At 39.4% G+C, this 14,506-nt stretch overlaps 1 protein-coding gene across 3 annotated transcripts in view; it reads right to left on the bottom strand.

Moving 5' to 3' along the window:
- Positions 1-14,506, bottom strand: part of LOC145987139 (sodium- and chloride-dependent glycine transporter 2-like) — a 123,821-nt gene that overhangs the window by 106,619 nt on the left and 2,696 nt on the right. For all 3 annotated transcript variants that reach the window (XM_083121635.1, XM_083121636.1, XM_083121637.1), the window contains exon 2: positions 13,793-13,860. In XM_083121635.1, the coding sequence (XP_082977761.1) occupies positions 13,793-13,846 (54 nt within the window). In that variant the 5' untranslated portion in view covers positions 13,847-13,860. The remainder of the gene's footprint in view (positions 1-13,792; positions 13,861-14,506) is intronic.

The raw sequence follows: 14,506 nt of genomic DNA, 5'->3' as shown, positions 1-14,506 counted from the left end.
GCAGGACCTTGTAGTTGGTGGTGGGGCTTGCGTGCTCTGATGATTCACTAGGCTATACCGGTGGTAGCATAGCTACGGGCAGGGTCTCCCAGGCTGGGCAGGCTAGTGAAGAGGAGCCAGACTAAGAAGCAACCTATTGGTCAACGGCTCCAAAGGCGGAAGAAGATGGAAGATCATCTCAACGGCGAAGGAGGCGGATGAACCAAGAGGAGTAACACCTCTTTTAAAAAAACATGGTTCAGCTGGCTCCGGCTAATAGTACCATGTAAGGGTCCCTTGCCAGGGTTACGGCGAAGTCTTCAACGGCAGATGCGGCGGAGAAGGAATCCTTCGGTACGGTGCAAACGGCGGAAGAGGCAACCCATTCTCTTGGGAGTAATGAAGAGAAAACCACTGCCTTGTGATGAAGAGGGATCTTCAAAGGTTAAGGGAGAAAACCCCTACAGAAAATCGTCCTGCTTGGAGGTCTAGGTAGCAGTCCTATCACCAAGATCGGGTGCTGTGGGTTAATAACCCGCACACCTTAAACTTCACTATTAAAGAAACATCCACGAAGAATAGCCGGACCGACTCTAAGATGACGACTTTTGGCATGAAAGGGAAAATGAGAATTGGGTGTTGGAATGTGAGAACTTTAAGAGAGAGTGGTAGACTTCAGCAAGCAGTAGCCCAAATGCAGGCCTACAGGTTGGACATATTGGGGATCAGAGACAAGATGGAAAGGATTTGGAGAGATGAGAACTAAAGACGGATTTACATTCCTATATTCAGGAAGAGAAGAGGAGGAACAACATCGGGATGGTGTTGGTATTCTCTTGAGTAAGATAGCAAAGAAAATCTTATTGGAATGGAACCCTGTTTCTGAAAGAATTATAACTGCGAAGTTCAAAGCAAAGGTGAGAAGCATTAAAATAGTACAATGCTATGCCCCAACAGAAGTTTCAGACATAACAGAAAAAAGGGAATTTTATTCAAAATTGCACCAAGTACTAGTTCATAATAAGAAAGACATATGCATCTTGATGGGAGATATAAATGCAAAAATTGGATCAGATAATGAAGGAATAGAGCATATTATGGGTAGACATGGACTGCGGGAAATGAATGAAAATGGCCAGTTATTTGTTGACCTTTGTGCAGAAAATGACCTGATCATAGGTGGAACTGTTTTTCCCCACAAAGATATCCATAAAGTGACATGGGTATCACCTGATCATGTGACAGAAAATCAAATTGACCATGTTTGCATTACCCGTAAATGGAGAAGATCCCTTCTAGATGTAAGAAATAAAAGAGGAGCCGATATTGGTAGTGATCACCACTTGGTAATTGCAGTCTTTAAACTTCGTATAATGGCAGCATGTAAAAAGTTTTCAAAAATGGGAAAGAAATTTGATTTGAAAAAGTTAAATGATAAAGATACAAGAAATAGATTTGTATTGGAACTTAGGAACAGGTTTGAAGGTTTACAAATGGAGCAAGATGAAGATATAGAAGAAAGAGAAGAGGATACAATAGAGAGAAAATGGAAGAAGACCAAAACTAATTTGATAGAAATAAGTGAAAACATTTTAGGATATAGGGAAAGTAATCAGAAAGACTGGATGTCAACGAACACATGGGATAAAATTAAAGCTAGAAAAATGAAGAAGGAAGAATTAAACACTGCAAAAACAAGAACCCAAAAGAGTTCACTACAAAGACAATATAAAGATCTTGATAGAAAAGTGAAGAAGAGTGCTCGAAATGATAAACGTAATTGGATAGAACAGTAAGCAAGAGTAGCAGAGGAAGCAGCAAGTAAGGGTGATTTAAAACAACTTTGTCAAACAACACGCTTATTATCAAAGCGACAATTTAAGAAAAATATACCAGTCAAGGATAAGAATGGCAGCCTGTTACCGGATAAACAAGAACAAATGAAGAGATGGAAAGAGCACTTTGAAGAGGTATTAAATAGGAACATCACAGAAAATGACAGAACGAGAGAAATAGAGAGTGAGGCTGAAGAAACTGAAGAGCGTACAGAGATGACAATTTCAGACCTTCCTCCTTCAATTCAGGAAATCAAACTAGCACTTAAGCAACAAAAGAATGGGAAAGCAGCTGGAATAGACCAAATTCCACCAGATTTTGAAGGTAAATGTGAACTTGATGGCAGAAATATTATATGAAGTGTTCGCAGCAGTTTGGGAAAAAGAGAAAATGCCAGAAGATTGGAAAAGGGGTCTTATAATAAAAATTCCAAAAAAAGGCCATATGACAAATTGTACCGTGCGTTCATTTCGATCTTCGGCCGAGAGATTGGGAGAAGCGTGGCAGGCGGCGCTGATGGAGATGCCGACATTTGCGGCCTGTAATGCCCGCTTATTTTTATGGACATATGCAGACATTTATATAAATATTGCAAAACGAGCACTAACCTTTGTTATAAGAGTACGGTTTTAATTTTTGTACCTTAGTGGCTGTATGTGCTGATGATTTTGACACGCCCATCTCCTGTGAAACACGGCGTAGAGGTTTGTTTGGAGAACGTTCTAACGCTGCACCAATTTCATCGAGTTTTGCTTAGGTTAGAATCACTCGTTTTTGCTTAGGTGTTTTAAAATTTAACGATCCAGTTTATCGTAATTTAAGGACAAGATGTCTAACCGTATCTCTATGTGGAGGTGAAACGCTTGGGAATTTATGTACAAATTGCCTACACACTTCCCGACACGAGTCTGTTTTCACGTAAGTGTCATACATAAAAATTCTTTGTTCTAAAGTGAAACTTGAGCTGGCATTCCAATCGTCTCACTGACACAACACACACACACACACACTGCAATAACACAAGTAACGACACGTAACCAAGAATAACACTCTTGCGCACAGTACGAAATTAACACGCTCTTGGTATACATCTGCTCGCCACTATATTCACAGCTCTGTCTTAATCTAGTCGTGAAGGAACAAAAACTCGAGCTCGGAGATTTCGGATTGCAAGGAAGCTCACGAAAACCATTGACTTTTGACGGTTTCGTCTGCAGCGTAATCTTGATACAGTGTTGCACATTCGAAACCTCCAAATGATCCCCATCGATACAAAACTTTTTCAAGGATATAAACTTAAGCAGGACATTACTGGTCAAAACTATGATTAAAATGTTTTATTATCTCTGGCTCTTAACATCGTTTCTAAAGCGTATTTATTTGTGTGATGAATTACAGACGAACTTTTGCGTGTTATAACAAAGGTTAGTGCTCGTTTTGCAATATTTATATAAATGTCTGCGTTAGTCCATAAAAATAAGCGGGCATTACAGGCTGCAAATGTCGGCATCTCCGTGAGCGCCGCCCGCCACGCTTCTCCCGATCTCTCGGCTGCAGATCGAAATGAACGCACGGTAATAACTGCAGAGGAATCACGCTGTTATCGGTCCCAAGTAAAATACTAACTAGGGTTATATTAAATCGCATTCAAGATAAAGTAGAAGCCAAGATTAGGAGAGAGCAAGCAGGATTTCATTCTAGTAGATCCTGCACAGATCAAATCTGTACATTAAGGATTATCATTGAGCAATGTATAGAATGGAATACTAGATTGTATACCATCTTTGTAGATTTTGACAAAGCCTTTGATTCTATAACAAGGGAAAAAATGTGGCAAATATTACAGAAGTTTGGAATACCACTTAAGATAATAAGGATAATCCAGGAGTCATATCGACAATACAAGAGTCAAGTTATTCATGAAGGAGATGTCACAGAACCCTTTGAAACAGAATCTGGAGTGAGGCAGGGATGTATTCTGTCGCCTCTTATTTTTCTTCTCGTAATAGATACAGTAATGAGGGAAACCATAAAGGGAAAAAGAAGAGGAATGCAATGGGGCCTTATGGATAGATTAGAAGATTTAGAGTTTGCCGATGATGTGTGTCTGTTGTCAGAATCTTATAGAGATGCAAAAACTAAATTGGAAGATCTGGTTGTAGAAGCTAAAAAATTCGGACTGACATTACATAAATCAAAGACTAAAACAATGCAAATAAATGCAAGAATCCAAGATTATATTCAACTACAAAATGAAATATTATAGGATGTAGACAATTTTACTTACTTAGGAACTGTAGTTGCAACAAATGGAGGAGCAGAACATGATGTAAAACAACGCATCAAGAAAGCAAATGGGGCTACAACTTTACCCAATACGGCAAAGTAGGATTATAACTACAGAAACAAAGTTAAAGATTTTTAGAAGTAATGTTAAATCAGTATTGCTGTATGGAGCAGAATCCTGGAAAGTCACAACTGAAATCACAAATAGACTACAAGTTTTTATTAACAGATGTCTCAGGAGAATATTAAATGTACATTGGCCAGAAGTAATCACAAATCAAGAACTTTGGATATGAGCATCAGAAGACCAGATCAAAAACCAAATTAAAAGAAGAAAATGGAACTGGATAGGACACACACTAAGGAAAGCAGACAACACAATTGAAAAACAAGTGCTTTACTGGAACCCTCAAGGTGCTAGAAAAAGGGGAAGACCCAAAAGTTCATGGAGACGTACTGTTGAAGAAGAAGGAAAACAACAGGGGAAAAGTTGGAAAGAAATGAAGAAGATCGCATGCAACAGAGTGAGATGGAGACACTTCATGGATGCCCTATGTTCCAATAGGAACTGAAGGAATTATGTCAAGTAAGTCTAGGTCAGAGAGCAAGAAGATTTTGAAGAACTCACCAGGATTAAACCTGGGACCTGTCACCAAAGATGAGAGCCCTAGCTATCTGAACAAGGGATGGCCAGATCCGGATCCGGTTGGTACCGGTTCCTAAAATTTTTCGCATCCGGATCCATGGATCCAGAATTTTCGGATCCGGATCCATTTTGCCTTCCCACATGCGCTTCTTTGGAAAGTAAGAATGTGCTTATAACATATTGTTACCTGCTAATATACATATATATATATATATATATATTAGATATATATATATATATATATAATATATAATATACACACACACACACATACATATAGTGTGTGTGCGCGCGTGCGCGATTTGTAATTAATTAATACACTTACAAGGGAGGTCTAAGTCTCCCCCTCCGATTTCCATGAAAATTGGCAGGTGTATAGAGGCCCCCCCCCCCCCTCAAATGTCAAGATGAGTAGAATTTGAAGTGGGGATCCGACCCCGAAACCTCCTAAATATGGCATAGGAAGAAACAGGGGGCATAGGGCCTCTCTATACACCTGTCAAATTTCATGAGAATCGGAGGGGGACACAGGGGTCAAATGATCCCCACGTCAATTTGTCCACATCTTGACATTTGAGGCGGGGTTTGCCCCCTATAACAGTTTTTTAGCTGAAACAAAAAAAAAAACACGTAATTCTTCCTTTGGGCCCCTCTATACACCTGCCAAGTTTCATGGAAATCGGGGGGGGGGGGACACAGGGGTCAGATCCACACTTCAATTTGTTCTCATCTTGACAATTGAGTGGGTTTCGCCCTGTAAAACAGTTTTTTAGCTGAAACAAAAAAAACAAGTATTTCTTCCTTTGGGCCCCACTATACACCTGCCAAGTTTCATGGAAATTGGAGGGGAACACAGGGGTCCTCATCTTGACATTTGGGGGGGGGGGGTTGCTCCTAAAACATTTTTTTAGCCGAAACAAAAAAAAACACGTATTTCTTCATTTGGTCCCGTTTATACATACACCTGCCAAGTTTCATGGAAATCGGAGGGGGACACAAGGGTCAGATCCTTACTTCAATTTGTCCTCATCTTGACATTTGAGGGGGTTTTGCCCCCTAAAACCGTTTTTTAGCTGAAACAAAAAAACACGTAATTCTTCCTTTGGGCCCCACTATACTGCCAAGTTTCATGGAAATCGGGGGGGGGGGACACTTAGATAACCTCCCTTGTTATTCTTACACTTTGTAATTATTTAACACTGCATATATTATAATGTTTTATTTTAATTTGTAAAACTGTAACTGTAGAACAATTGTATAATTTTTGTATAACATTTCTATCTTGTTATATGTGTTAAAGGTTTCATCCTGGAATGGAATGTCTCACATTTATGTGTGTTTTCATTTCCAATACATTCGAATGAATACATATTCGTTTCAATGGCATTTACAAAATCACCTCTGACATTTGTGCACGAGTGTGTTAGCCGATAAATAGCAAAGTATTTTAGGAACAACACTTGAAAAAATTCTTGTAGGACTAACGAAAAATATCTTTGTAATCGAAGATCATAATACCTTTTAAGGTGTAGTAATATTATAATAGGATTGAGATACGAAACTCTCGGATCCGGATCTGGATTTTCGGATCCGGATCCAGATCCGGAAATCTTGGATCCAGATCCAGATCCGAAACTTTCAGACCCGGATCCGGATCCGTTTGGCCATCCCTAATCTGAACACAGTAGCGTACGCAGGATTTTATCAAGGGGGGGAGTTATTTCTAAAACTTTCTCCAAATTTACATTACCATTGTTTTTTATATTTTAATTAAATAATAATACTCGTAATTAATTAATAATACTTATAATTAATTAATTAGCTAAATTACTACTAATAATCCTACTAATACCACTACTACTATTAAGTAGTAGAGATCTACATAAATATAGTATTTATGAAAGCAATAGGACGAAATTACTTTCTTCTCATTCGATTTTTATGAAATTCTGGGAACATTTCTTTGTATCTTTGTTATGAAATAATTGTGTGGTCAACGAGGTGAGACATTTTAAGTGTGAAGAAAATCCATAAAAACAAGAAAATATATTAAAATAAATTGAAATAATCAAGGTATGGAACTCATCCAAGGAGCTGCGATGGTCTGGTCGGTAGAGCATCTGACAACCATGCGGGAGATCCGGGTTCGATTCTTAGAATATGTTGGAATTTTCCCGCTTCTTCCCCGCATAAATGTTCCCGATCATTCACATCTGGATTGTCTCGCTGTTCTTACCAACAAAACATTTTGCAATATTAAGCATATTGTCGTTTGAATAATTGTCTAGTCAACAAGGTGAGACATTTTAAAGTGAGACATTCAAACGTGATGCGGTAAACAATGGGAAGGCAGACTGGTGACTTTATTCTTCTCCGCCTAGCAATTGTCTATACATTAGCTGCTTACAACGAACCAAGAACTTTCTTTAGTTAATTCTCATTGTTCACACAAAAAAAATACATGTTCATTGAACACTGGCGTACGTAGAGGGATGGCTGTTAGCAGGCACGTATCCAGAGGGGGGGCTTAGGGGGCTCGAGCCCCCCCGAAAGTTTTAGGTTTACACTAGATAAAATGAGGTTTTTTGTTTCTTGTGGTGTGAAATAAAATAATGTGACAATAATTTAAGGAGAGAAATAATTATCGAGGCAAGACGGAGAATGTTCCGTAACCCTGTTATTGACAACAGCACGTATCCAAGATGGGGCACAGGGGATCGACCTTCTTCCCAGGAAATTTTTCAGTTTACGTTAGATAAAATTAGGTTTTTGGCTTCTTGAATAATGTGAAAATAATTTAAGGAGAGAAATAATTATCGAGGCAAGGCTGAGAATGTTTTATACCCCTGTTATTGTTAATAGCACGTATCCAAGGTGGGAATGAGGTGGCTCGAGGCCCCCCCCCCCCTCAGGAAATTTACACTAGGTAAAATTAGATTTTTGGCGTCTTGAATAATGTGAAGATAATAAATTTATAAATCTGAGAGAAATAATTATTGAGACAAGACGGAGAGTGTTCTATAACCCTACTATTGTCAATAGCACGTATCCAAGGTGGGAATCAGGAGGCTCGAGCCCCCTTCAGGAAATGTTTCTGTTTACACTAGATCAAATTAGAATTTTGGCTTCTTGAATAATGTTATGATAATTTGGGAGAAATAATTATCAAGACAAGACGGAGAATGTTCTATAACCCTGTTATTGTTAATAGCACGTATCCAAGGCGGGGTTGAGGTGGCTCGAGCCCCCCCCCAGGAATTTTTTTATTTTTCACTAGATAAAATTATGTTTTTGGCTTTTTGAATAATGTGACGATGATTTAAGGAGATAGACAATTATCGAGGCAAGACAGAGAAAGTTCTATAACCCTGTTGTTGATAATATTGCACGTAAACTTTTCTTGCGCTTTCGGTGTTGTCGCAGAGCACTTGAGCACTATGTAGAGACTTGTCAGCATTTGGAAGCTGCACAACAAAGGTGGCGCCACACGTAGGACGATTTGTTGTAATTTATAATCTCTGGAAGGCGGGAGAGGGTATGTTCTTGAATGAGAGAAGGAGTCAACTACTGGCAATATTAACGAATCGTTTTATCTGTGGAACGTTCTAGAATATAATGAGGATATAGATACGCGGATTCATTTTTTCAGTTCATCTCTACAAAGAATCGGTTAATGAGATTTCAGAGGTAAGTGTGACAATTCATACAGTCGATTAGTGATCAGTCAGCGTCCTCTGGTTGCTTTATAAGATATAGTGATTCGAAAATGAAGACATTGACGACAGTAGAACTTCCGGGGGCTCAATGTAGTGCTAGTTCGAGTCGAGGGCCGAAGAGATGAAGGCCTCTCTCTCTCTCTCTCTCTTTATCTCTCTCTCTCTCTCTCTAAAGTGAATATTTCAGCAGTACCGGATATTGGAGTGGTTTATTAAAACAGAAATAAACTGCATACATCAACTGAAAATCAAAGTTTTGAGTGATGATTTAGTTTTGCCAGAACTAAATTTCGTATATGCAGTCAGAGAATTTCATGGTCTAAAAAAATACTTTTGTTTAAGCCAACTGGGTTCAACCCACACTCAAACACTTAACCACTATACAAAGGGACAGCCGAAAATTTTATGAATGTCGAGAAGAGAAAGCAAGAAGATGTTGCATATGTAGACATTTTAGGCGGAAATTGCAGGCTCTACCAGGATCCGAATCAGGGCTCTACCAACTGAGCCACCTAGCCATCCTCGACTTCAACCGATTTTTCGTTAAAATGTCTACATAGTACATGTCCTGTGTATATCAAATCGTAAGGTGTTGCCTGTATAGTGAACAAACACAGAAAATATAGGAGACAGAAGAAAACTGAGGAGCATTCCCACCGGTTGAGAATTTTTTTCTGTGGTCAACAAGAGCTACTACTTCGAGGTGACAATGACAGTGGCCTAATAAGGGAGATTTCACACCATGTCGCCTGAAGATTAGGTTTGTGCGGTCATTTGTGTCGCTACGGTGTGAAACGTTGCTGTTGATTGGCCCATTCCAATCGACATGTATCGCGTGTCCCTTCGGTCTGAAACCTTCCTAAGTCTTGAAAATCCAAGTCACAAGGATGGAAAATTAGGGCCTTGTTAAAGTTAGGTGTGAAAGCAGGCAGACGACAGCACCCTAAAGGATCATATCCAAACCTGCAGGAAGAACGCATCTTACTTCAATCTCCAACACGGAATGATAAAAACTTGTGGTGAGTTGATTTTGAAAAATGTGTCCGAGATAAAAAGAGGCGTGCTCAGGATTTTCGGAAGGGAGAGGGGTTACGCATACTATTTCTGGTGGTCAGTCCTGATTTTGCTATTTTTTTCCCTGTCTTTGATGTTCCTCTTTTTTTTTATTCTTTTCTTTTTAAGGAATACTGGGTCAAATGGGGTTATGACCTCACCAACCCTCCCTTGGACATGTCACTGGAGATAAATGAATAAGCATTTGATCATACTGGGAAACGAAACATTAGATGTGTTGGGAACGGAAGGGTTTTCATTGTGCATTAATTGTTTCGTGATCCAGCTGTATTCGAGAAGACTTCCTTTGTTTTGTGCCGATATATGACAAGACAGCGGAAGCTGTGACAGGCATTTTTGAACACTTGTGAGTGCTAACGCCTGAATCTAAACAATTTGGTAGGTATCGACTCCATGAAAACATGGGAGTACAAGACACGTTAGTGGTGCTCAGGCTCGAATCAGAGATACATATTCGAGAGCTGTCTGCGTCCAGTTCGCAGCCCACAATTTGAATCTCGCGTTGTCGAGAGGATTGTCCATCCTGTGCATGTGTAACAGCTTCGTAAAAACACTCAAAGACACCATAGATGTTTTTATGCCTGATGAGAAGAAATGGACAAACACACGTACTGAGATGGTTCTGGCACACAATGTTAATGCATGGAAACAGAGGAGTCGAGTGGTAAAAAATGTTCCGATTTCACGTTCTCATTAAAATGACAGCCTTACAGTGGCGACGATTTAAGGGATAGTTGCTCCCCATTTTATTTCCTCAACATTATGGCCTCTTTATGTTAAGCCTTGTCTACCAAGAGAAAGTAAACTTTCCTTGCACCACCCTCGGCCCCCCCCCCCCCATCGTTTTGGAACCCAATTGCCACCACTGGTCTTAAATATACAATTGTGAGGTTCTTACTATACCCCTTAAAAAATGGTGTTGAGCCCCCCCCCCCCCCCCCCCCGAAAGGAATTCCTGGATACGTGCCTGGCTGTTGGGGTTACATCCAGTACCGAAATTTTGAGAAAATCAAAATTTTCAAATAAAAATCGGTTAAGAACTTTAAAAAATCAAAATGTGTAAATGCGAAACCTAATTTAAAGTGAGTCCCGATTACCATTTTTTATCTTTGAATACAATTTTAATAGATTGAAAAGCTAAAAAAATACGAAATATTTTATTATGCGTCCTGCCCTCCAAAATGAAACCATGTGCTTTCCATATTTACTATTCCAGCCCGAAAAATAAAATCCTGTGTACGCCAGTGTATTGAAGATTGTTGCAACTGAGATACAAAACAACTTTTCTCTCTTTTAAATCATAGTTGCCCTCATATTTTACTTTCAAGAATTCATGTTAATTTCCAAGCCATTCACTCTGAAAGACGAGTGTGTTTGGAATGCTGTGCTTTTCTCCGTGCTGCATGGAAATAATAATTCAAATTATTATTATTAGTAGTAGTAGTAGTAGTAGTAGTAGTAGTAATAATAGTAACAGTATTGTCCCAGATTTTTTTCTGTGATAAATTGGCCATTTAATTTTTTTCCCCACAGCATTTTTCATAATATTTCACAAGCTCAAGGGGGGTTTAAACCCCGTAACCCCCCCCCCCCCACTTGTGTACGCCACTGTCTGAACACATGGGAGCTCTGCTGTATCCAGTGCCATCAAATATATTTTTAAGGTTTGTTTTAAAAGAAAATAGGAATTAAATCATCCTCATCATTTTTCAAGTGCACAATCGTATGCCAAAAGAGGCTCAATCTGCCCGATAGCATAGTGGCTAACATGGTCACCTTGTAATAAAGGGTGCTATGTTCGATTCTGCTATACACAATACACATAAGATGCCTAGCTTGAACTTCATTATGTTCACTTTTCATACTGCACTGTTATCATACCTTCACTCCCCGCACTCCTTTGAATCTAAACCCAGATCATGCAAGGCCACAAGAGACTATCGGAGAGATGTTTTCCAATGAATTACCATTCCAGAATTACCTCCAGTTCTCAATTTTCTTCATACAAATTTATAAATATAACAACTAATGATATTTCTTCTTGGTGATTCAAATCTAATATAACAGAGACAACACATGGATAGCAAGAAAAGCTAGGTAAGCTTTTATGAACATTAACCAAAACCACATGAAATTGCCTTGTCAGGTACCATCCAAATATGAGTGATATGTGGTCTTATGTTTTCCTTCTGTTCTTCAAGGTTTGTATATACGTTTAATATACCCTCTAACTGCTAGCATCAAGTCATAACTTGTGAACTACAGTGATTTTGTACAGTGAATCTACCGTTTCATAATAAAGAGGTTCCAATTCAATCTTTGGTGGAGGCATATTGCACAGTGGTTCAGATATCACTTTAAACTGGAAGCCAAGTCCTGGTGTCTACTTGGCAATTTTTATTTTGAGAAAGGAAGGGGGGTTTGCACATATGCTCCTTAATTTTTCATATTGAAGAAAATGTCAATTACTTACACTGAATTTTATTTCTTTAATCAGACCTGGTCAACCTTTCCCATCCATCCAAGATTGTTGTCATATGCACATGTGAACTGCAGAGTTAGCAGTGGTACTGTAAGAGGGGTGGCAAGGAGGAAGTGAGTGAGGCAGGTGTTTCATCCATCGCATTCATGCAGTGGGAAAACTCTTGTCATCTGATTTGTAACAGATCAGTGTGGCATTGTAATCATGGCAGAAGAAACAGGAGGTAGTTCTGTCAAAAGGAGGGTGCCTTCTCCCAAAGTATTATTTACCTCAGGACATGCAGCTCCTTCACCTATGCTCTGCTGTTTACTGGCTTTGAGTTGCAAGCCAGAAGCTTGCAGTGAGAAAACTCTTGTCATCTGATTTGTAACAGATCAGTGTGGCATTGTAATCATGGCAGAAGAAACAGGAGGTAGTTCTGTCAAAAGGAGGGTGCCTTCTCCCAAAGTATTATTTACCTCAGCACATGCAGCGCCTTCACCTATGCTCTGCTGTTTACTGGCTTTGAGTTGCAAACCAGAAGCTTGCAGTGCTCAAGTCCATCTTAAATACTTTCTGTAACCCTAAATGTATCCATAGCTGTTCACTAACGAAGTGAGTTTCCTCTGAATAATGAACTTCCATCAAGTGTGCTTTGCTAAAATATATGTACCATTCATTCTATAGTGATGCTCCTGCATAGCCAAATGGTTAGCGCTCTGGTGCAATGGGTCACGGGTTCGATTCCTGGTGGCAGCCAGTAAAATTTCAGCACTGACCCAGCGTCATGAGGACAATTGCGAAGCTACTTGAAAAGAAGTAGATGGTTCCAGACTCAAAAGCCAGAAAACAGTGGCGATGGGACTCGATGCGCTGACTACATGTTCCCCAATGAAAAGCTGCTCTGGCAGGCCCCGGCTCTTAAGAGGGCTGTTGCACCATGGAGTTTAGTTTAGTTCTGTAGATGGCTATGGAGGGATGCAAAACTCTTGTTTCCTGGTGTACCTCACATCTGGTCGCCTGAAATGCACCTACTTGAATAGAAAATTTCCTCAGCAAATGGAAGTGACAATGGATATAAGCTAAGGTGCTTTATTGAGGCTTTCTTTAAAGTTTAAGCCTTTTGTAGTGATACTGTAAATATTAATACGGGTTGGCAACCACAGAATTAGACCAACCAGTGCCATCATCAGGAAAGAAAGCTAAGTGTTGGTGCATCCCTCAGCACTTACTTTCCTTATCCTTTTCCATTGTTTCACTTAAGTTAAAGGTGTAAAATGATTCTCGCCATATAACCTGAAAAGAGTGCTCAGGATATTACAATGGCTAGGTGTTCAAAGATTCTTATTGTAACCCATGGTGAAACAGCCGTTAAGGGCCAGTGCCTACCTACTGACTGCCAGCCTCACTCCCACTTACCTCAGAAGAGGAGGGAGATCATCCAACCAGTTATGTTATGAGATGTGGTCAGCAAGACGAACCCCCAGTTGTTGTTGTAGGTCTCCATGACCAGATTAAGCTACTCATTTGTAGCTCCCCAATTTCCTTACAATGGTGGCTGGCCACCAGTCCCACTCACTGGTCAAAATCTCAGGGGAAGATTCTCATCATGGCTGTCACAAACAAGAGATAGATTTCCACTCCCAATTCTTACAGTTACTTAGCCTGTCTGTACTCTTGGTCTTTAATTCACTAATTGGAAGATCTTGCTAGTGCACAACATTATATATGTGAAATTCTCTTCTTTAAAACTTCTACAGTAATTTGAATTTCACTGATTTCATCACCACTTACTTCGCCTTTGAGTCCATCGCGATGTCGCCTAAGCTTGGTGGTTTCAGATTTCATTGTGGAAATATTATCTGAAAAAGCAATTGCAACTGATTTTAGGATTATAAACGTATCAATAGTCATCAGATACTTTAGTGTGTTTTATCAGGGGAACTGCACATGTAAACAATGCTTACAAATAGAAAGTGTATCCATCAATGCATCATCATATGGGCAAAATTTAACACATTTAAGTGTTAATCAGTATGGCTAGCTTGTTGCGGGCCTAGTATGGTAAGATACATGCACACTACGCACTTGCCACTCTGGCCAGATATGATAGCAGTCTGCTACCCAGTTTCATGTCACAGTATGTTTGATTGATTGATTCATTTATTAGCATCCATTCAACTTTACAAAAGTTTGCATGCCATGTAAGCAACCAAAAGAATAATTCACTCTGAGCTTTTGGGGCTGTGTTCAATATTTTGATGATGTCGTTATCTGTGGAAATGTTATTATCAACTGAAAATGACTGTAATCGTGTGATTGAAGACTTATTGATAGATATATAGTGTGTTTTAAAACTCCTGCAGGATTCTAAAAACCTATAACTTTTAAAGTAATAGGTTTATTACAATGAAATATTGTTTGTTACACAGAGAAAACTTTAAAATATATGTTTGATGTGGTTGGTTCATTACCAGATCTCCAGCTAGACACCATTCACATCCAAAC

Source organism: Lepisma saccharinum, chromosome 4, assembly GCF_977018435.1.
Source record: "Lepisma saccharinum chromosome 4, izLepSacc3.1, whole genome shotgun sequence".
In the NCBI taxonomy this organism is placed as follows: domain Eukaryota; kingdom Metazoa; phylum Arthropoda; class Insecta; order Zygentoma; family Lepismatidae; genus Lepisma; species Lepisma saccharinum.
This window is presented reverse-complemented; position numbering and strand designations above follow the sequence as displayed.